The 23461-nt window shown below is 43.2% G+C and overlaps 1 protein-coding gene across 6 annotated transcripts in view; it reads right to left on the bottom strand.

Annotated features, from left to right (window-relative positions):
- Positions 1-2562: 2562 nt before the first annotated feature.
- The window catches only part of LOC145536384 (nuclear RNA export factor 2-like), a 30434-nt gene continuing 9535 nt past the window's right edge, over positions 2563-23461 (bottom strand). The window contains exons 3-22 of one of the 6 annotated variants that reach the window (XR_014075816.1): positions 15791-15968; positions 15200-15353; positions 14509-14592; positions 14293-14397; positions 14102-14182; positions 13892-13961; positions 13657-13745; positions 13430-13537; positions 13139-13248; positions 10504-10540; positions 10059-10127; positions 9918-9973; positions 9670-9777; positions 9493-9551; positions 9272-9387; positions 9100-9146; positions 8412-8475; positions 7690-7875; positions 2918-2978; positions 2563-2784 (exon numbers count right to left, since the gene is read on the bottom strand). Coding sequence is in view for 2 of the 6 variants with exons in the window: in XM_081565646.1 (XP_081421772.1) it covers positions 2740-2784; positions 2918-2978; positions 7690-7875; positions 8412-8484; positions 9104-9146; positions 9272-9387; positions 9493-9551; positions 9670-9777; positions 9918-9973; positions 10059-10127; positions 10504-10540; positions 13139-13248; positions 13430-13537; positions 13657-13745; positions 13892-13961; positions 14102-14182; positions 14293-14397; positions 14509-14592; positions 15200-15353; positions 15791-15968 (1832 nt within the window). In the remaining 4 variants the exon portion in view is untranslated. Of the gene's footprint in view, positions 2785-2917; positions 2979-7689; positions 7876-8411; positions 8513-9099; positions 9147-9237; positions 9388-9492; positions 9552-9669; positions 9778-9917; positions 9974-10058; positions 10128-10503; positions 10541-13138; positions 13249-13429; positions 13538-13656; positions 13746-13891; positions 13962-14101; positions 14183-14292; positions 14398-14508; positions 14593-15199; positions 15354-15790; positions 15969-23461 lie in introns of all 6 variants that reach the window. The other 5 variants (XM_081565646.1, XM_081565647.1, XR_014075817.1 and 2 more) reach the window with 5 other exon arrangements.

The raw sequence follows: 23461 nt of genomic DNA, 5'->3' as shown, positions 1-23461 counted from the left end.
TCAACATTCAGAAAACTAAGATCATGGCATCCAGTTCCATCACTTCATGGCAAATAGATGGGGAAACAATGGATAAAGTGACAGACTTTATTTTTTTTTTTCTGGCTTCAATCACTGCAGATGGTGACTGCAGCCATGAAATTAAAAGATGCTTGCTCCTTGGAAGAAAAGTTATGACCAACCTAGACAGCTTATTAAAAAGCAGAGACATTACTTTGCCAACAAAGGTCCGTCTAGTCAAAGCTATGGCTTTTTCAGTAGTCATGTATGGATGTGAGAGTTGGACTATAAAGGAAGCTGAGCACTGAAGAATTGATGCTTTTGAACTGTCGTGTTGGAGAAGACCCTTGAGAGTCCCTTGGACTGCAAGGAGATCCAACCAGTCCATCCTAAAGGAAATCAGTCCTGAATATCCACTGGAAGGACTGATGCTGAAGCTGAAACTCCAATACTTTGGCCACCTGATACGAAGAGTTCACTCATTGGAAAAGACCCTGATGCTGGGAAAGATTGAAGGCTGTAGGAGAAGGGGACACAGAGGATGAGATGGTTGGATGGCACCACCGACTCAATGGACATGAGTTTGAGTAAACTCTGGGAGTTGGTGATGGACAGGGAGGCCTGGTGTGCTGCAGTCCATGGGGTTGCAAAGAATCGGACATGACTGAGTGACTGAACTGAACTGAACTGAAGAGGGATTAAAGAGCCTCTTGATGAGGGTGAATGAGGACAGTGAAAAAGCTGGCTTAAAACTCAACATATAAAAAACTAAGATCATGGCATCTGGTCCCATCTCTTCATGGCAAATAGAAGGGGAAAAAGTGGAAGCAGTGACAGATTTTATTTTCCTGGGCTCCAAAATCACTGCAGATGGTGACTGCAGCCATGAAATTAAAAGACACTTGCTCCTTGGAAGGAAAGCTATGGCAAGCCTAGATTGTGTATTAAAAAGCAGAGACATCACTTTGACGACAAAGGTCAGTATAGTCAGTTATGGCTTTTCCTGTAGTTGTGTAGGAATGAATGTGAGAGTTGGACCATAATGAAGGCTGAGCACCAAAGAATTGATGCTTTCGAACTGTGGTGTTGGATAAGACTCTTGAGAGCCCCTGGACAGCAAGGAGATCAAACAAGTCAATCCTAAAGGAAATCAACCCTGAATATCCATTGGAAGGACTGATGCTGCAATACTTTGGCCACATAATGTGAAGTGCCAACTCATTAGAAAAGACCCTGATGCTGGGAAAGAATGACGGCAGGAGAAGAAAGTGGCAGGGGATGAGATAGTTAGATAGGATTACCGACCCAATGGACATGAATCTGAGCAAACTCTGGAAGACAGTGATGGAAGGGAAGCCTGGTGTGCTGTAGTCCGTGGGGCTGCAAAGAGTTGGACACAACTTAGCAACTGAACAGCAAAATTCCTAATGTTATGGCAATCATCCCTTTAGTTGATATTTTTAAAGAGTTCACAAGCCAATATATGGATCCTTCATGTAAATGTACATAAAGAACTGAAAAGTTGCATGTGGTAGAAAATAACTTATGCAAGACCCCAAAATGGAGGCATAATTTGTAAACTGGTGGTACCTCACCTGTATCATCATGTACATGATTGTAGCTTAAAATGTGATACTGCTATTATTCTCATTTCAAAAATCATGCCTGCTTGTTGTCTGAAGGGTAGACATAACAGAAGTGCAGAAAATAAGTTGTGTCCCTTTCAACTCTTGCTTGCAATTCTGTACTGCTAATTGTGTCAGTGAGAAAGGTCACACAGACTTGACCATAATGTGAGATTTCATGTTGTTTGGAAGTGAAATGAAATGGCTCAACCCCCTCAAGCACCCAATGTCAGCTCTCTGAGAAATGCATGGGTAGACAGGCTGACTCTCTCCTACTCTAAGGTACTGAAGTGAGGTCCCTCCTACAATGCACCTTCAGAAAGGGAGAGGGGGCAGTACAGAGGATGAATGAGAATCCCTATGGAAGCATGGTGAGAGGTGTGAAAAGGCCCACTTCTCATTCGTGCACACATGCTCACATCACTTCAGTTGTGTCCGACTCTGTGTGACCTTTTGGACTGTAGCCTATCAGGTTCCTCTGTCCAGGGTTTCTCCAGGGAAGAATACTGGAGTGGGTTGCCATACCTTCCTCCAGGATTTCTCATTCATCTGTATGAAAATCTTGAAACTGTTCATAGTATGGTCTTTGGAAGTAATCAGGAATAAGAAGTAAAATATGTACGTCCTCATCTTCTTTCCTTCTTTTCACTGCCCTCACTAGCCAGTTGTCATCCCTTGCAAAGCCTCTGTTGTTCCAGGTCACATGCCTGCTTCTGAGAATCTCTAGGAAGAGCATCTGAGTCACACCACCTCCAAAAACCAATCCCTGGAAGCATATCATGTCTCCTCTCATCATAATTTATTGACATCAAGCCTGATGTATCTTCCAGGGACTGCCAAGGGGAATGTGGGTCGGGGAGGAGGCCAGGACTTTTCAGGCCTGGACCTGCTGGCTCATGATTGGGGCAGGGAAGAGCAACGCAGGACACATAACATATAACATGAACATCACTCTTTATTATGAAAACAAACACAGCAATAATGAGTGACCCTCAGGATATGTTAACTGGTCTGGCTTCTTGGTCAGTCTCCAACCCCAGTCATGGGCATGGCCTGAGGCTAGAGAGAAAAAGACGATGTGGATGAAGCCGAAGAAGACATCTGAGGGCTCCTTTTAGGGGATTTCTTTGAAGGCTTCCTCTGGGATCTTGCCCTCGGTCTGGAGGGAAGGAGTTGAGATGTTAAAAAGCCAGTCCCCAAGTTCCATTCCCAGGCCACCAGCCTCCACTTTCTTGGCCTCCCCAAAGGCCCAGAAACGTTCATCTTTAACCTACTTTATTCCCAGACCTCACCTTGAACATAATGAAGACTTGAGCAGCTCTGGTGTAGTTCCATCCATTGTCCTGAAGGCACCTGCGGTGGGAGAAGAACAGGAGCTCTCCATTAGTACCACAATACAGACACGTTGACATTGCAATGCCACCACTAAATCCATGTCAATTTCTTGCTGGGAAACATGGACCAGTGTGAACACTATGTGTAATGATGAAGAAAGACCAGTGAAAACCAAATCATCTGTCACTAGCATTCATGCCCACTGGAATTCAAAACAGAAAAATAGAGCTGTGCAAAAAAACAAGGGAATTCAATATATACTGATCAAGAAAGATATTCAAGAAAATGACAAATGAAAAATTATAAAGTACTAGTTTCCAACTGTCTTTTATTGAGATATAATGCACACATCATTTTAAAGTATACAAATCAGTGCTTTTTATTAGTCAAAAGACTGTGTACCTATCACATCTATCTAATTCCAGAATCATTTTAACACCTCAAAAAGAAACTCCTTAACCATTAATGACCCCTCTCCATTCCTCCCCTTCCCCTGGAAACCACTAATATGCTTTTGTTCCCTGTGTATTTGCCAATTCTGGACAATTCCTACAGTATCTGACTTCTTGTGACTGGCTTCTTTCACTTAGCATCATGTTTTCAAGGTTCATCCATGTCATGACAAACATCAGAAATGTATTCTTTTTTATGACTGAATAATATTCTACTATATGGATGTACCAGTTTTATTCATCCATTCATCAGTTGTTTCCATATTTTGGCTATTATGAATAAAGCTATTCCTAAATAAGTTTCAGAGTGAACATATGCATTCATTTCTGCTGGTAGATACTTAGGAGTGGGATTACCGGGTGATATGGTAACTCCATTTTAACATTTTGAGGAACTTCCAAATGTTTTCCCTAAGTGAGTGTTCCATATACCTCTAATACATGAACATTCTAATTTCTCCACATCTTCACCTATGCTTATCTTTTGTTTCATTGATTAAAGCCATCTTAGTGTATGTGAAGTGAGTGGTTGCTTTGATTTGTATTTTCCTAATGATTAATGATGTTAAGCATGTTTTCATGTGCTTGTCAGTCATTTGTATATCATATTTAGAGAAATATCTATTCAAATCCTTTCTCCATTTTTAAATTGGTATTTATGTTTTGATTGTTGACTTGTAAAATCCTTCAATATTCTAGACAGTGGACCTTATCAGATATGAGATTTGCAAATATTTTCTCCCATTTTGTGGGTGGTATGTTCACTTTCTTGATAGTGTCCTTTGATGCACAAAAGTTTTTACTTTTGATGAAGTGCAATTTATTTCTTTGGCTGCTTGTGTTTTTGGTGTCACATATAAGAAACCAGTGCCTGATTCGAGGTCATGAAGATATACACCTATGTTTTCTTCTAAGTGCTTTTTAAAATTTTTATTGGAGTATAATTGACTTACAATCTTATGTTAGTTTCAGGTATATAGCAAAGTGAGTGTATATATATATATATATATATATATATATATATATTCTTTTTCAGATTATATTCCCACATAGGTTATTACAGAACATTGAGTAGAGTTCCCTGTGCTATACAGTAGGTCTTTATTAGTTATCTATTTTAAATATAGCAATGTGTATATATTAATCCCAATCTCCTAATTTATCACTTCTCTCCACACTTTCCCTTTGGTAACCATAAATTTATTTCAAGATCCGTGTCTATTTCTTTTTTGTAAATAAGTTCGTTTGTATCATTTTTATTAGATTTCACATGTAAGTGATATCATATGATATTTGTCTTTCTGTCTGACTTACTTTACTTACCCAACCAAAAAATGGGAAGAAGATCTAAATATACATTTCCCCAAAGATTATATACAGAAAGCCAAAAAACACATGAAAAGATGCTCAGCATCACTAATTATTAGAGAAATGCAAGTCAGAACGACAATGAGGTATCACCTCACACCAGCCAGAATGGCTAGCATTAAAAAAGTCTATGAACAATAAATGCTAGAGAGGGTGTGGAGAAAAGGGAACCCGCCTACACTGTTGGTGGAAATGTAAATTGGTACAACCAATATTGCCAGGAGCCAGCTCACGAGATCCCCACTCATGACAGAGTCATGAGGAGAAGGACTGACGAGCAGAGCAACTCAGGCCTCAGGGATTCTCGAGAGGCTGTCTCAGTGCTCACCTTAAAAATGAGATCTCTCTTTCTGACACTTGCTATAATAAACCTCTTCTTATTTTCTATGACTTAGGCAAAAGGCCTTTCCTGATTCCCTTCTAGAATAGATCATTCTGAAACCTCAAATCAACAAGGCCCCTGAATGGTAGCACCCTAAATAAAATTATCTGGGATATAGAGTATGCTGATCTAAATTCCTTTTGCTAACATATTGGTTTGTTTAATAAATGTACCTGTGCCTTTGGAGCTAATGTGCATAACTGCTCCCTAGTAATAAAACAGCATTGAGAGCCTCCGCACAGAAAGCCCCTATAGGCACAAACCCTTTGCAGGAAAAAAGGCTTGTTAGGAAATACAAAAAATATTGCTTTGTGAAACTGTTACTTAATCTATATTTACTCACTATGTTTTTACTCTTAACGTATTTAGCCTATATAATGAAAGCATAATAGTTAGAGATTTATATAAATAGAAGTTTAGCTTTAATACAAATAATAAGACAATTGTTGATTTAACTGATGATTCTTACTTAAAGCTGAACTTCAGCTTGCTGTTCTTTGACTTTATGGAACTACATTCTTTTCTGTTAAGCTCAAGGCGTAGAGTAAATTACCAAAAACAGGTTTTACCTTAAAACTTCCTGTTGATGAATTCTTTCCTGATGTGCCCTATACAAAAGTGTTCTGATTGATCAACCTTTATCAATAGAGAGTCACAAGGTTTTAGCAGGCCACCAGGCCAGAAGATGATGTAAACAAAATGAGGCTTTTTGTAACTAAAAACATGCAAACGGTTTCGATGAAGGTCAAAACTGCTGGCCCATTAAGCTGAATTCATATGCCCATTAAGCTAAATTGGTATGCCCACTAAGCTGAATTGGTATGACTCTATACATTTGTTTCTATGTACCACTAAAAATATAAAAGCTGTCTTAAAAATAATAAAGTTGGGAGACACTTGGAAATGCCGAGACTCGCTGTGTCTTCTCATTCGCATCGCCGACGCCGTCCATCCTGAGGGAACCCCTGGACCTGCTGGAGCTGCACTCCGGCACAATATGGACAACAGTACAGCCTTCCCTTGTGTCTCAGCTGGTAAAGAATCTGCCTGTAATGCAGGAGACTTAGGTTCGATCCCTGGGTTGGGAAGATCCCCTGGAGAAGGGAAAGGCTACCCACTCCAGTATTCTGGCCTAGAGAATTCCATGGACTGTATAGTCAATGGGGTCACAAAGAGTCCGACACGACTGAGTGACTTTCACTTTCACTTTTCATGAAGGTGCCTTAGAAAACTAAACATAGAACTATCATATGATTCAGCAATCCTATTCCTGGGCATATATCCAGGGAAAACCATAATTCAAAGAGATACACACATCCCAATGTTCATAGCAGCACTGTTTACATTAGACAAGCCATGGAAGCAACATAAATGTCCACTGTCAGAGAAATGGGTAAAGAAGATACGGTACATATATACAATGGAATATTACTGTCATAAAAAAGAATGAAATTATACCATTTGCAGCAACATGGATGGACCTAGAGATTATCATACTAAGTGAAAGTCAGTAAGAGTTTTTACATTTGTAGATTTATATTAGTTCTTTGATCCATTTTGAATCAATATTTGTATATGGTCTGTGACAGGGGAAAAAATTCTTTTTTTTTCTGGCAGGTGAATACCCATGTGTCCCAGCACCATCTGTCAAAAAGACTATTTTTTTCCTCCATTAATTAATTTGGCACCCACTAAAAATTAATTAGCTACAAACGTCAGGGTTTATATCAGGACTCTCAATTCTTTTGCACTGATCTATCAAATGTCAGTGCCATGCAGCCTTGATTATAGTATCTTTGTAGTAAGTTTAGAAATTCTGAGGACCAGGACTTGTGAGTCCTCAACATTATTCCTTTTCAATATTGTTTTGACTATTCTGAGTCCATGCACTTTCATGTGAAAATTGAGGATCATTTAATCAATTTCTGGAAAGGAGCCAACAGGGATTTTTGCTGTGGTATAGACTCTGTAGATCACTTTGAATAAACACTACAATCTTAACAATATTAAGTCTTTCAACATGAACACAGAATATCCTTCTGTTTTTTTTTTTTTTTTTAGATTTTCTTTAATTTACTCCAACAATGTTTTGAAGATTTTAAAGTACAATTTTTTTACTTCTTTAGTTATATTTTGCTCTAAATATTTATTCTTTCTGATCCTACTATAAATCAAATTGTTTTCTTAATTTCAATTTAAGATTTTTTCATTGTAAGTGCATAGAAATATAAATGACTTTTGTATACTGATCTTATATCCTGAAATTTTGCTGAACTTGTTTATGTATTCTTATAGTTTCTTAGTGAATTTCTCAACCTTTTCCATATAAAATATGTCATGAGTATGATACTGTTTTTAAAATGCTTTACATATATAATCATAAAATTTGTTTATCTTTTTCACAAGCTTACTTTTTTTGGAAGCAAAATATCCAAATACTTATTTTTCCAAATTGCCTGTGTGTTCCCATTATTAATTCCATCATTCTTCCAGCTCCCTCTTATCTTCATGCACACACAATACTCACTTCTGAGACCACTGACAGTTCATCCCAGACTGAGCGGAGAAGGCTTGTATCATTTGCTGCTGCTCCTCCTTGGAGAAAGTGGCCTCGGAGCTGGTGGACGGTATGGACACTGGGCTGGACAATGCACTCTGGGTGTTTTTAGGGCTGCCTTCCATCACAAACAGCTCGTCATTCACTATACAAAGACTGGAAGAAAAATGCGCATTTGGACAGCTGATGGATGGACAACCAGCACCCCCAATCCTGACTGCTGCCACCGCCACTCAGCAACCAGATTCCTTCCATCCCCCTCCTGTGTCTGTCCCCAGGCTCCTTGACTGGTTCCTCTGCCCTTCACACAGAGCCCACCTTCAGAGAGATTGTCTACCAGCTTCACTCAATGGATAGGTTGATCCCCAACCCAGGGACAACTTCACATTTACCCTGAACAGCAGCCCAGTACACTATAGGAGTGCACAGTCTGATCCCTATTTTCAGAAGATACTGAGTCATGGAGAGGTCATGTGACTTGACCAAGGTCACACAGAGAGTGTTGGGTCAGGGAGAGAACCCATGTGCTGATTCCAGAGCCCATGCTCTTCCTAACCACTAGGCGAGACTACTCCTTGGAGCTCCCTGCTGGCTTTCCACAATACTGAGTAAACATAAGGTTTGCACCACCACATGTCCAGGACCCTGAAACCACACTGGATGGGTCAGTCTGCCCACAACACGGCTCTCACCTGGAAGAGCTGGCAGGGGTAGTGATGAAGGTCCGGGTGAAGGCACGCACACAGTCCTGAGACCCTCCAGCCACTTCAACAACAAACAACAAACAATAGCCCTTAGAGTCCCACATGTTTACAGGCTCCCATGGTGGACCCCAGTCATGCTGAGGGGACAGCTGTTCATTTGGGGAGCCAGGGTGTTAGGAATGGGGAGGGCAACTGTAGGAGCTGTCTGCTCCCAGTGACATGCCCCCATGGCAACCACTTCACAAGTTCATGGGATGCATTTTTCATAGCTGCCCAAGAGGTGGATATTATGACCCCATTTTGCAAATGAGGAAACTGTGAGGTTAAGTAATGGCCCAAGTTCTCAGTGTAAGGATCTGAGATGAGAGCCACCAAACTCCACAACCTGTGTCTGTAATGCCCAAGGCAGGCAGGGTAGACATGGACACAGTTCAGATCTGGGTTGTCTGTGGGAAGACTGAGGGCTGGGGGACACAGAGGGGAAGGGAGGGAAAGAATGGGGAGGGGAGGGAAGTGAAGGGAAGGGGAGTGAAGGGGAGGGGAGCCCAGGGGAGGGGACAGAATGAAAGGGAAGGGGAGGGGAGTGGAGGGGAGAGAAGCTGGAAGGGCTCTTGAGGGGGGAGCCTAGCCAGGAGAGGGAGCATTTGGGCATCTGGGGTAAGAGGGCTACACACACTCACCTTCCTTGAACACCCCGTTGACAGAGAAGCAGAGCATCGTACACTGAAAAGGAAGAGCCCAGGTAATGTCACCCCCTCAATCTCTTCCCCACCTGTGGCTTCCTGCCTGACCATCCCCCGAGAGGCCCCCCCACTGCCACCCCACCAAGGGAAGAAGCAGGCACTCACTGTCTGGGACCACATGTCCACCAGGAAGGAGCTGAGGTCATGCTGAGTTTGGGGCAACACAGAGAGGGCACGCACAATCTCATGATTTGTGTGCTTCAACTGCTGGACTCGCAGGTCTGTGGGGGAGGGGAAGAAAGCAAAAGTCAGAGTTGCCACGCCCTGGACCCTATGATTGGTTCCCTCACCACCTTTCCTGCCCAGCCTTCCCACCACACACTCACTGGGGTCCTTGACGTTCTTCATATTCCTGCTGTCCTTGAAGTACACACATAAGCTGCTTCTAGGAGACAGAGGAACAGTGGGTGGTAGTCCAGCCAGCAGGGATGTTAGCAGGAGCTGGCCTGTGTCTGCTGGGGAACCACACAGCCTGAGGGAGGAGTCTGGGCAGTGATACTCACAGGGCTGGATCCTCAGGTTGGGATGGAATGCTCAGGGAGAAGCAGGCCTTGTGGTGGTAAGCACTCAGGAGACCATATCGGTTTCCAGAGTCATAGATCAAGTAGTACCTGTGGAACAGCAGTGAGGACAGGCTGTCAGTGATCCGAGCCCCAAAGGAGACTTGAAAGTCTCTGAGAGGAGACCTGGGGTTTGGTGGCCTGACCCAGTCGCAGCCTTCTCTATTCCTCATGGTCCCAAGTAAACTTACTGCTTCAGGAATTGAAGGATCATATTCTTCAGTGTGTCAGATTCTTCATAGTTTTCCTGGAATCAAAAGGCATTTGAAACTATGTAGTAGATAAACCCTCACCTGCAATAGCCCCAAATATTGTTTGATCCTCTTCCTCACCTTGCTGGACTTTATTGCACAGGGAGTGTCACTGTCAATGTCAATTGGTGAGGGTAACTCGTGGCCATCCTGGAGAATGGAAGAGGAAGTCAGGAGTGGAGACCAGGGGGGTGACCCCGGATGATCAGGGAAAAGGATGATCCCAGGATGCAGAGGATAGGAGGTAAGTTGTAAAAGGGTCCTAGAAAGTCCATAGGCAAGCTTACAGTGGGTGTCTTCATCATGATGTCCTAGAGGGCTCTAGCATTATATGCAACTTTTATGTGTCTGTGTATGTGTTTATGGATATTTTTCCAGTGAGCATATCCATGTCATTTTCAGGACTCCATATCCCCTAAAGTGGTCAAGGGTCTGATGCCAACATGTAATCTAGGCAAGACCCAAAGGGCTTGAGTGTAGGAGGTCAGAAATGTTAGTAAGATACAATGATTACATAGGAACTTACCAGGCGCAGTAACTTTGGGAAACATTCTATGATGGCACTGTCCAAAACCAAAAATAGAGAAGAGGTGGTTGATAGTTCAAGATTGTAATGCCTAATTTGAGTTAAAACATTAACATGATAAACAGATATCAGGGTGTTCTCGCCCATTCAGCAGCCCCCTGTACCCACCTCAACTTCTGATATTGAGGGTTTGGGGTTGACTTCCCTGTTGAGCCCTGAGTATCTCTCATCTGATTGAAAGGCACCATCTCCTCATCTCTCTCAGTACCTTCAGTTTAGCATTCCTTCCTCCTCTCCTTCTCCCTCTCCTTTCCCTTGGGTAGCTCCCACCTAGACTGTCCTGAATCCCTTCTCCTGTGCCACAAGGACCAACATTTAAAATCCAGTCTGCAGGCCTTCCTCTCCTCCCTGCCTTCCTTCCTCCAGGGCCCAGTGAAGGCTGTGGAGAGAAGAGGGAATGGGAGGATGGGAGCCTGGGGCTTTGCTACCTCACTGGGCATCCAGGACTCTGCCAAGTCAGGTCACACCTCAGGGATGGCCCAGGAGGCTGTAGCAGGGAGGTGAGTGAGGTGGGGCTCAGGAGGGAGAGAGAGGGATGAAGACAGAAAGAGAGTGGAGGGAGAAGGGGAGAAATAAGGGAGACATAGGGGCAAGGGAGAGAGAGAAAGCAAAGGGAAGGGAAGGGAAGGAAGCTCTACCATTGTGGGGGTCAGGGGAGAAAACAGAAGAGGAAGTGCCCCTGGCAGCTCTTTCCTTCCCCTGCCCTGGAACACCCCAGGAACCCCAGGTAAGAATGGAAACTATGCACATGTTGGGCTGGGGGCCGGCCACTGGATGCTGGTTGAAGCTTTGTCACCTGTGCGAGCTCAGTCAGACCTGCACATGGGAAACAGAGTAGCCATGGGGGTAATTCTTCCCCAGAAGGAGTAAAGGGCCAGGTCCCAGCTCAGTGTGGAGCTGAGGGTCTTTAGCCCACCCTTATGATCACCACTTTCTATCCCAACGGCCCCTGTGCCTCTCTGAGTTGGATCTTTCTCTGAGGAATCACATGTGTCTCAGGCTACCAGGGGTTCCTCTGGAGGACAGGCAAGATGATGTAACGTGTGCAGAGAGGGATGGGCGGTGTCCCCTGAGAGACTTGTCCTGCAGTCTCCTCTAACTCCTCTGCCCCCTGCCTTCCTCTCCTGCCTCAGGAAGCTCTCTGCTCACTGGCGGTGGCCAACTTCTGCCCCCTTGACTCAAGGAACCCTGCTTTTTCCTAAGAAGGATCCAGCCCCTGGCTTTGGGCCAGGGGAACGGATGTCATGACAGCAGTCACCCAGGACCTCAGCCCCCACCACTGGGCAGGAAAGACCCTGTGTCAACATGGAAAAGGAGGGGAACCCTTTTGGAGGTAGGGGGAGAAGGACCCTCTCTGAATGAAGGAGGGAAGCCTCGTCTTAGTATGGAGAAGGAAGGCTGGTCTCAGCATGAGGCCCGAACCTGGAGGACCCTTCTCAGTGCAGGGCCCAGCATTAGGGTCAAGTCTGGTCACTCCTGGTCTCGGTGAGGGGAAGGAGCCCTGATTCCCGAACCACGTTCTTGGGAGGCCCTGGTGGAGAATGCTGTGGGCAGAGAACCAGAAGCAGACTTCTGAGACCTGAAGAGGTAAGCAGGTCAGAGGAAGGAAATTCCCCTCAGGTAAGGGACACAATAACCTCAGATATGCAGATGACACCACCCTTATGGCAGAAAGTGAAGAAGAACTAAAGAGCCTCTTGATGTAAGTGAAAGAGGAGAGAGAAAAAATTGGCTTAAAGCTCAACATTCAGAAAACTAAGATCATGGCATCCGGTCCCATCAGCTCATGGCAAATAGATGGAGAAACAGTGGAAACAGTGGCAGACTTTATTTTTGGGGGCTCCAAAATCACTGCAGATGGTGACCGCAGCCATGAAATAAAAAGACACTTACTCCTTGAAAGAAAAGTTATGACCAACCTAGACAGCTTATTAAAAAGCAGAGACATTACTCTACCAACAAAGGTCCGTCTAGTCAAGGCTATGGTTTTTCCAGTAGTAATGTATGGATGTGAGAGTTGGACTATAAAGAAAGCTGAGTGCCAAAGAATTGATGCTTTTGAACTGTGGTGTTGGAGAAGACCTTTGAGAGTCCCTTGGACTGCAAGGAGATCCAACCAGTCCATCCCAAAGGAAATCAGCCCTGAATATTCATTGGAAGGACTGATGCTGAAGCTGAAACTCCAATACTTTGGCCACCTGATGTGAAGAGCTGACTCATTGGAAAAGACCCTGATCCTGGGAAAGATTGAAGGCGAGAGGAGAAGGGGACGACAGAGGATGAGATGGTTGGATGGCATCACTGACTCAATGGACATGAGTTTGAGTAAACTCTGGGAGTTGGTGATGGACAGGGAGGCCTGGTGTGCTGCAGTCCATGGGGTTGCAAAGAGTCGGACATGACTGAGCGACTGAACCGAACTGAACTGGAGGGACACAGAAAAGAGAAGGCAGAGCCTATGATCCTCCCAGAAGACCAAGGCTGCCACCTTTGGCAAAGAGGTACTGTCAGAAATAGTTCAGGCCCCCATGGGTGAAGGTCACCAAGAAGGGTGACAGGATTGTCTCACACAGACCTTACATAGGTGGAGTCGTCTGGAAAGCTGTCACACAACGGGTTCCCTCGCAGCCACAGCTCTTCAAGCTTCAGCCCTTTCATCTTGTTCAACTCCGACACAGAGTTCAGCTGAGAAATATGGAGAGGAAATTGGAAAAGGAATCCCAGGGAAAGAGAAACAACCAGGCCCCTGCAGCCCAGCCTCCACTCCCCACCACAGGTACCCTCACATGCCTCCTGTTATCACTTTGATGACCACAACCACCTCCCCTACTCTCATCCCCACTTTGATCTGACTCCCTCTTCTCACCTGATTTTTGGAGAGGTTCAGTATCTTGATTGTGGGGACCATGTGCACGATGTCAGACAGGCCGTCCAGCTGGTACAGTTTGTTGCAGCTCAGGTTCAAGGACGATAGCTTTGGGTGAAGAAGAGTTAGAGTGAAGGTTACTATCCTGTATCTTGGAGACAAATCTGCTCTCCACCCCATCTCTTCCATTCCCTACTATAATATCAGAGCTGGGCCTTCAGCCTCACCTCAGGGAAGTTCTTCTTGATGATCTGCAGGGCAGCAGCCATGCAGTTTCTTCGATTCAGAATTATGTCAATGTCATAGCCCACCAAGTCTTCAGGAAGGAGACGGGAGGAAATCAGAACACCAAGTGGGGTCCAGGCACATAATCAGCCCCTCATCACATTACCATCCCCAAGTCTCCCTCCAGGAAGACTCCTCTGCCCGCACCCGCCCTCAAATTACTACTGTCAGCCATACTTGGGTCAAAGCGGAGCTTCTGGAGGTCAAGAGATTGCTGGGAGACATCAAATCGTTTGCTAAAGGCCAGCTGCAGAGACAGAAAGAGGGAGAGAGCTGCTCTGAGACTGTGGTGGTGGCAGGGAAATCGGGTGTGAGAGGGATGGGGGGCTGCGGGAAGGAGAGGTAGAGGTGAGTGTTGGCACACAGCATGGCTTGAGCTGGCATTACCTTTAGCTTCTCCATTTCTTCTGGTTCCAACTTATTACGCACAGAGTAGGGAACAGCAGAGGGGTTGACAAAGATAGGTATCTGCAGGAAGAAGAGGTGGGGTAAGCAGCAACTCTAGTTCCAAAGGAGACGACCAGCCTCAGGCCTGTCCTGTCCCAGGATGCCTTATAGGCAATGACCTAGACACACACCTTTCGGTTCTCCTCATCATAGATCTTGTAGCTGACATCCATCAAGGCAGAGGCAGTGCTAGCTTCTTGGACAAAGAATCGAGCCCCATTTTTCACATAGTGGAACTACAGGGATTAAATGCAACAGCAATAGTATCAGAGGCCAAAAGACCCTGCTGTACCAGCTCTCTCCCCCTTCCCTGTGCCCACTCATCTGGCTTTGGCATCCTCTCTTACATCCACTGGAGTGAAGCAGACACTGCAAAGGCTCTGGATTGAGTTCAATAGCCATATCCTGTCATATTTTATCCCGTGAGGAATCTAAGGATGAAAAGAGGGGTTGGGACAGAGGACAGATGACAGGGAATTTAGCCTGGAGAACAAACTTTTTCCTGTTCTTTTCCAGTCTTCTACTGAGCCTGAAAGGGCATCTAAAGAAGGGACCATTGGTATGGTTTCTTATGTTTGTGCATAATATGGATGTCCAAAATACTCCTCTCCAGTCAAAGCTCTCTGCCAAATAATCAAGGTGTTAGAGATGATTTTCTTTAATAAAGTTCCAGGAGATCCTACCTAGCACAGATACTGCTTGCCCCTCAGACAAGGTCTCCAGAGACTCGGCCTCCCATGTCCCACACTCAGCTAGCCAAACTGAGATGTCTAGCGCAGAGCTGCTCCATATCCTAGTCTCTAGTTTATATCTTTGCCTTGAGATAGTCTCCAACGTTCTCCTTACAGTCAGTCTGTTCCCTTTATATTGCTTCTCTGAATTTGCCCTTAGATGATCAAGACTGTTAACTCCTAGCAATAAAAAGGTCAGATTACAAACTGTGGCCAGCAAAACAAACTAGCATCTCCACATGAGACCAACATAACTCTTCCTGACTTTTCTCTCCTTTGCATTCCATAGTTTTTTCAGGATACTCACTGTGACCTTAAACCAGCTCCCTTGGGCGCCATCTTGTGTGTTCTCCTTCACTTCTCTTATGACAGAGTTTCCATTTCCCCACACAGTAACATGGATATTGCTTGTTCTGCGCCATCTCACTCTCCTCTCGTTGTCTCGGAAGGAATAGGGAGAGCTGACATGGAGAGAAGAAGGGTGAGTGGCCATAAGTGCTAAGAAAGTCTTCTGTACACACTCGTCTCTTTGCCACCAGCACTACAGTTTGGATTGTTGTTTAGTCACTAAGTTGTGTATGACTCTTTACAACCCCATAGACTGTAGCCCGCCAGGCTCCTCTGTCCATGGGATTTCCCAGGGAAGAATGATGGAGTGGGTTGCCATTTCCTTCTCCAGGGGATCTTCCTGACCCAGTGATTTAACCCTCGTCTCCTGCATTGGCAGGTGGATTCTTTACCTCTGATCACCAGGGAAAACTCCACAATTAGATTACACAACCATTATTCCACTTCTAGCATACTTCAGTTTTACAGTGAGAGAAGGAAAAGAAGTCCACAGGGAGAGCTGCACTGTCCCAGGGCTGCTGTGTGCAAACCCTGCTGCCTGGTCACTTACTATCTTGCTTTGGGGTCCTCCTGGACACCCCTCATCACCAAACTCCCATCATCATCACGGTGGCGTGAAGGCTCATATCCATTATCTTCATAACGAGGGCTCCTCTTGTCAAAATTATCTTGGAAATAACTCCAACCTTCATTTCGTCCTTCAGGTGAACTATCACCACTTCCGTATTCTGAAAAGGGGAACAAAAATACAAGTTTGAACACACATCAGTGGCCCACTCACCATGTACAATGTCTTAGGCTAACAGGACTACAGGCAAGCAAAGTGCCAACCTGGCCTAAGGGTTCAATCCCACACACCCCAAAAGGAAACTCTTCTGCCAGTTCAGATGCATACTCAGTCCCTCAGTCCTGTCTAACTCTTTGCGACCTAGCAGCCCACCAGGCTCCTCTGTCCATGGGATTTCTCAGGCAAGAATACTGGAATGGATGCCATTTCCTCCTCCAGTGGATCTTCCTGACCTGGAGATTAAATCTGTATCTCCTGCGTTGCAGGCAGTTTCTTTATCTGCTGAGCCCTCGGGGAAGCGTTATCTGACAGATGGCACTATCATCGAGGAGAAGCAGGATGAGGAAGAGGAGAGGTTTGGAATGCAGGTGTTTGGAATGCACAATAGTTATACTTTCATGTCCATGCTTTACTTGTATAAAAAAGCTAGGTCAGAGTTTTACCAGGTGCTTGGGGGAAGCACTATTACTACTGACTCATTACATAATATAATAGAAACAATTATTGATAATTAGATCCACCTGTCTTCTCTCTGATTATTAAACTACATCACTTTGGACAATTCACCCAACTTCTCCTGATCTCAAATTACTTATAATAATATGTAAAAGTCAGGGATTAAAGCTAAACACCACCTCGATCAAGATATAAAGCATATACCACACTTCAATTGTTCCCAGTTAATCTTTTCATCTCCTAGCTCCATATAAACCTTTATCTGCTCACAGTTTCTATATAGTAGTTTTGCTTGCCAGAGATCCTAGAAGTAGAATTTCTTGTAAACGGAATCATACATACTGTATACCTTTCCATCTGTCTTTTTAAATTCAACATAATGTTTCTGAAATCCAGTTATGTTCTTGCCTTTTTCATTGCTATGTGATATCCCACTGTATGGGTTGTAGCTCTCAACCTTGTTTACACAGTAGAGGTACTTGGGGAGATTGAGAATATCACCAGCACCAAGCTATACTCACAATAATTAAAGGCATCCACATTTTCTAAATTCTCCATGTGACTGCAATGTACAACCACAGTTGAAAGTCACTGTGTTAAAAGTTATTAGCTTTGGGTTTATGGTCTTTCCTAGTGGCTCAGACTATAAAGAATCTGCATGCAATGCAGAGACACAGGTTCAATCCCTGGGTCAAGAAGATCCCCTGGAGAAGGCATTGGCAACCCATTCCAGTATGCCTGCCTGGAAAATTCCATGGACAGAGGAGTCTGATGGGCTACAGTCCATGGGGTCACAAAGAGTTGGACACAACATGTTTGCCAGAGATCCTAGAAATGGATGTCACCTCATTTTGCTAGCTTTCCACTCTGTTGTTTTAGGGACCTGGTGATTCCATTAGCTTACATCAGAGATTGAGAAACTATAACCCATGGGCCAAACCTGATCTGTGGCCTGTTTTTCTAGGGCCTGAAAGCTAAGAATGGTTTTTTACATATTTGAATGGTTAAAAAAAGTAGTATTTCTTGACACGTGAAAATTATTTGAAATCCACATGTCAATGTCCATATACAAGGTTTTATTGGAACATAGCCATACTTGTCTCTGGAGGCTTCCACCCTACAACAGCAGAGTTGAGTAGTTACAAAACAGATAAAATGGTCCACAAAGCCTCAAATATTTGTGATCTGGCCCTTTCCAGGAAAACTTTGCTGAGCTCTGGCTCAGAGCAAGTGTCCTTAAAGCAAATGCACAAAAGCTATGGTAAGTGGCTGACGATCCCTTTGGCTAAGCCTGGGAAGATTTATTATATATAGTTCCTTGTGACTTCACTGTAGGATCCTTCCTCAGTAGTTCACTCATTCATGGTGTTCTGGGTCAATGTGAGAACTGAGTAAGGGATTACCATTCACCAACAAGACAACTCAAATTACCAGATCTAGAGCTTGATTTACTTATTTTTATGTTCTTCTATATCTTATTATAAATAAATATTTACTCAAATTTTATTTCTTTCTACATGGATCAAATGAAACTTAAGGGTATGTTCAGGTATTTCAAGATCCAGGGGATCTACTGATCACTTAGCTACATTCAAAGACTGAAAGTGAAAGTCGCTCAGTCATGTCTGACTCTATGCGACCCCATGGGTATAGTCCATGGAATTTTCTAGGCCAGAATACTGGAGTTGGTAGCCTTTCCCTTCTCTAGGGGATCTTCCCAACCCAGGGATCGAACCCAGGCCTCCTGCATTGCGGGCGGATTCTTTACCAGCTAAGCCACAAGAGAAGCCCAAGAATACTGGAGTGGGTAGCCTATCCCTTTTCCAGCGGATCTTCCCAAACCAAGAATTGAACCGGGGTCTCCTGCATTGTAGGCGGATTCTTTACCAACTGCGCTATCTGGAGGTCAAACCAATGTGACTCCCCTTCCAGGTTTGCTGTTTATCAGATGAACAGCATGCATCTTGAGGCAGGCAATTAAGTGCTCCTCCTGGGTCTACAATTCCAGGACCCCATCATCCCCACTGAAATGAGGGTGACCATGTCAGTGGCAGGATCTCCCATCTCATCTGTGTCCTACACAAGTCAGCCACTTCAGAACACTTCAAAGATGAAGATGCCCCCCTCACTAATATGTTTCTCAATGCTATGGGGAAAGAATTGACCTCTGAGTTCCAAACAGCAGGTGCTTGGTCCACCGACACATTGACTTCAAAGGTATTTCAATTCAAGTGATTGCAGGTGATAACTCTTGAACCTGAGTCCCTCTAAAACCAAGTTCACTTGCCAAGTTTATGACTAACTTCTCTATCCGAAACTTCATTCCCTCTCTTGTCCCACTCATGATCTCCTCAGGATTGAGGAGTATCCAAGAAAAGGGGGGTTTGAAACTGAATAGAAACCTGCAGGGCCCTCTTGAGTACAAAAGCACCTCTGTCTTCCCCGTTTCTTGTTTGTAGAAAAAGGCTTTGGGCCCCTCATTCTTTCCTGAGTTCCAAAGAACAGACTCAAGCAGTTGCTAGTTAGGGAGGTGAGGGAATGGAGAAACAAAGGGAAAGCAGTCAAGAAACAATAGTGCAGGTCAGCCTCAAGATGGCAGAGGAATAGGACGGGGAGACCACTTTCTCCCCAACAAATACATCAAAAGATAACCTGCATGTGGAGCAACTTCCACAGGACAACTTCTAAATGCTGGTGGAGGACCCCAGATACCTAGAAAGGCAAACAAATCTCTTCAAAATGAGTCTTGATGTTATTACTCTAAAAGGCAGACAAAAACCCTGAGGCAGGAGGCTCACCTTCAGAACTTTGGACAATCATAGAACTCTTAATCCCAGGGAACATTAATAGACAAAAGCCCACCCAAAAGCCTTCATATCTACACTGAGACCAAGTTCCATCCAAGAGCCAGCAAGTTACAGTGCAAGACACCCCACACTAATCCTCCAGCAAAATAGGAACACAATCTTCAACATTAAAAGACAGGCTGCCTGAAGTCATACCAAACCCATAGACACCCCAAAACTCACTATGGACACTGCATTACCCTCCAGAGAGATGACAGCCAGCTCCATCCACCAGAACACAGACACAAGTCCCCCCAACCAAGAAACCCTCACAAAGCACTGATCCAACCCCACCCACAGGGAACAGACTTCACAGTTAAGAGGAACTATGACCCTCCAGCCTTCAGAGAGGAGACACCAAACACAGCGAACTAAACAAAATGAAAAGGCAAAGAAATATCCAGCAGGTGAAGGAATATGATAAAAACCCACCAAACCAAACAAAAGAGGAGGAGATAGGGAGTCTACCTGAAAAAGAATTCAGAATAATGATAGTAAAGATGATCCAAAATCTTGAAAACAAAATAGAGTTATGGATATATAGATTAGAGACACAGATTGAGAAAATGTAAGAAATGTTTAAGAAGGAACTAGAAGAAATAATAATCAATCAGTAATGAACAATGCAATACATGAGATTAAAAACACTCTGGAGTGAACCAACAGTAGAGGAACTGAGGCAGAAGAGAGGATAAGTGAGCTAGAAGATAGAATGGTGGAAATAAATGAAGCAGAGTAGAAAAAAGAATAAAATGAAAGGAGGACAGCCTCAGAGACTTCTGGGACAATGTTAAATGCTCCAACATTTGAACATAGGTGTCCCAGAAGAAGGAAACAAAAGGAAAGGGCATGAGAAAATATTTGAGGAGATAATAGTTGAAAACTTCCCTAAAATGGGGAAGGAAATATCCACCCAAGTCCAAGAAGCTCAGAGAGTCCTATACAGGATAAACTCAAGGTGAAATACACCAAGACACATGTTAATCAAACTAACAAAAATTAAACACAAAGAGCAAATATTAAAAGCAGCAAAGGGAAAAGAAACAAATAACATACAAGAGGATCCCTATAAGGATAACAGTTGATCTTTCAAAAGAAACTCTTCAGGCCAGAAGGGAATGGCAGGATATACTTAAAGTGATGAAAGGGAAAAACCTACAACCCAGATTACTGTACCCAGCAAGGATCTCATTCAAATATGAAGGAGAAATCAAAAGCTTTACCGACAAGCAAAAGCTGAGAGAATTCACCACCACCAAGCCAGCTTTTCTCCTTGGAAGAAAAGCTCTGACAAACCTAGACAGTGTATTAAAAAGCAGAGACATTACTTTGCCGACAAAGGTCCGCATAGTCAAAGCTATGGTTTTTCCAGTAGTCATGTACAGATGTGAGAGTTGGATCATAAAGAAGGCTGAGCACCTAAGAATTGATGCTTTTGAACTGTGGTGTTGGAGAAGACTCTTGAGAGTCCCTTGGACTGCAAGGAGATCAAACCAGTCAATCCTAAAGGAAATCAGTCTTGAATATTCATTGGAAGGACAGATGCTGAAGCTGAAGCTCCAATACATTGGCCACCTGATGCAAAGAACTGACTCACTGGAAGAGACCCTGATTCTGGGAAAGACTGAAGGCAGGAGAAGCGGATGACAGAGGATGAGATGGTTGGATGGCATCACCAACTCGATGAGTTTCACCTTTGTCTCAAGTGCACACGGAACCTTCTCCAGGATAGATCACATCCTAGGCCATAAATCTATCCTTGGTAAATTCAAAAAAATGGAAATCATTCCAAGCATCTTTTCTAACCACAATGCAGCAAGATCAGATGTTAACTACAGGAAAAAAAAATCTATCAAAAATTCCAACATATGGAGGCTAAACAACACGCTTCTGAATAACCAACAAATCACAGAAGAAATCAAAAAAGAAATCAAAATATGCATAGAAACGAAAGAAAATGAAAACATGACAACCCAAAACCTATGGGATTCAGGAAAAGCAGTGCTAAGGGGAAGGTTCATAGCAATACAAGCTTACCTCAAGAAACAAGAGAAAAGTCAAATAAATAACCTAACTTTACACCTAAAGCAACTAGAAAAAGAAGAAAAGAAGAACCCCAGGATAAGTAGAAGGAAAGAAATCATAAAAGTTAGGGCAGAAATAAATGAAAAAGAAACAAAGGAGACTATAGCAAAAATCAACAAAACTAGAAGCTGGTTCTTTGAGAAGACAAATAAAATAGATAAACCATTAGCCAGACTCATCAGGAAAAAAGGGAGAAGAAACAAATCAACAAAATTAGAAATGAAAATGGAGAAATCATGACAGACAACACAGAAATATAAAGGATCATAAGAGACTACTATCAGCAACCATATGCCAATAAAATGGACAACATGGAAGAAATGGAAGAATTCTTAGTAAAGTATACCTTCCAAAACTGAACCAGGAAGACATAGAAAATCTTAACAGACCCATCACAAGCATGGAAATCAAAACTGTAATAAAAAATCTTCCAGCAAACAATAGCCCAGGACCAGATGGCTTCACAGGTGAATTCTACTAAAAATTTAGAGAAGAACTAACACCTAAACTACTCAAACTCTTCCAGAAAATTGCAGAGGAAGGTAAACTTCCAAACTCATTCTATGAGGCTGCTATCATCCTAATACCAAACCCAGACACAGATGCCACAAAAAAAGAAAACTACAGGCCAATATCACTGATGACCATAGATGCAAAAATCCTTAACAAAATTCTAGCAAACAGAATCCAACAACATATTAAAAAGATCATACATCATGACCAAGTGGGTTTTATCCCAGGGATGCAAGGATTCTTCAATATTTGCAAATCAATCAATGTGATACAGCACATTAACAAATTGAAAGATAAAAACCACATGATGATCTCAATAGATGCAGAGAAAGCCTTTGACAAAATTCAACATCCATCTATGATAAAAATCCTCCAGAAAGCAAGCATGGAAGGAACATATACCTCAACATAATAAAATGATTTGAGAGAATAGCATTGAAACATGTATATTATCATATGTGAAACAGATTGCCAGTCCAAGTTCGATGCATGAGACAAGGTGCTCAGGGCTGGTGCACTGGGATGACCCTGAGGGATGGGATGGGGAGAGAGGTGGGAGGGGGGTTCAGGATGGGGAACACATGTACACCCATGGCTGATTCATGTCAATGTATGGCAAACCCCACTACAATACTGTAAAGTAATTAGCCTCCAATTAAAATAAATAAATTTAAAGAATATTAAAAAAATGAAAGCCATATATGATAAACCCACAGCAAACATTATCCTCAGTGGTGAAAAATTGAAAGCATTTCCCCTAACATCAGGAACGAGACAAGGGTGCTCACTCTCACCACTACTATTCAACATAGTTTTGGAAGTTTTAGCTGCAGAAATCAGAGCAGAAAAAGAAATAAAAGGAATCCAGATTGGAAAAGAAGAAGTAAAACTCTCACTGTTTGCAGATGACATGATCCTCTACATAGAAAACCCTAAAGACTCCACCAGAAAATTGCTAGAGCTAATCAATGAATATAGTAAAGTTGCAGGATATAAAATTAACACACAGAAATCCCTTGCATTCCTATACACTAACAATGAGAAAACAGAAAGAGAAATTAAGGAAACAATTCCATTCACCATTGCAATGAAAAGAATAAAATACTTAGGAAAAAATCTACCTAAAGAAACAAAAGACCTATATATAGAAAACTATACAACACTGATGAAAGAAATCAAAGAGGACACAAACAGATGGAGAAATATACCATGTTCATGGATTGGAAGAATCAATATAGTGAAATGAGTATACTACCCAAAGCAATCTAGAGATTCAATGCAATCCCTATCAAGCTACCAATTTTTCACAGAACTAGAATAAATAATTTCACAATTTGTATGGAAATACAAAAAACCTTGAATAGCCAAAGCAATCTTGAGAAAGAAGAATGGAACTGGAGGAATCAACCTGCCTGACTTCAGACTATACTACAAAGCTACAGTCATCAAGACAGCATGGTACTGGCACAGAGACAGAAATATAGATCAACAGAACAAAACAGAAAGCCCAGAGATAAATTCACGCACCTATGGA

Source organism: Giraffa tippelskirchi, chromosome X (genome assembly GCF_054371585.1).
Source record: "Giraffa tippelskirchi isolate mGirTip1 chromosome X, T2T-mGirTip1v1.2.pri, whole genome shotgun sequence".
Lineage (NCBI taxonomy): Eukaryota > Metazoa > Chordata > Mammalia > Artiodactyla > Giraffidae > Giraffa > Giraffa tippelskirchi.
The sequence above is the reverse complement of the archived record's forward strand: the minus strand, read 5'-3'. Positions and strand labels throughout refer to the sequence as shown.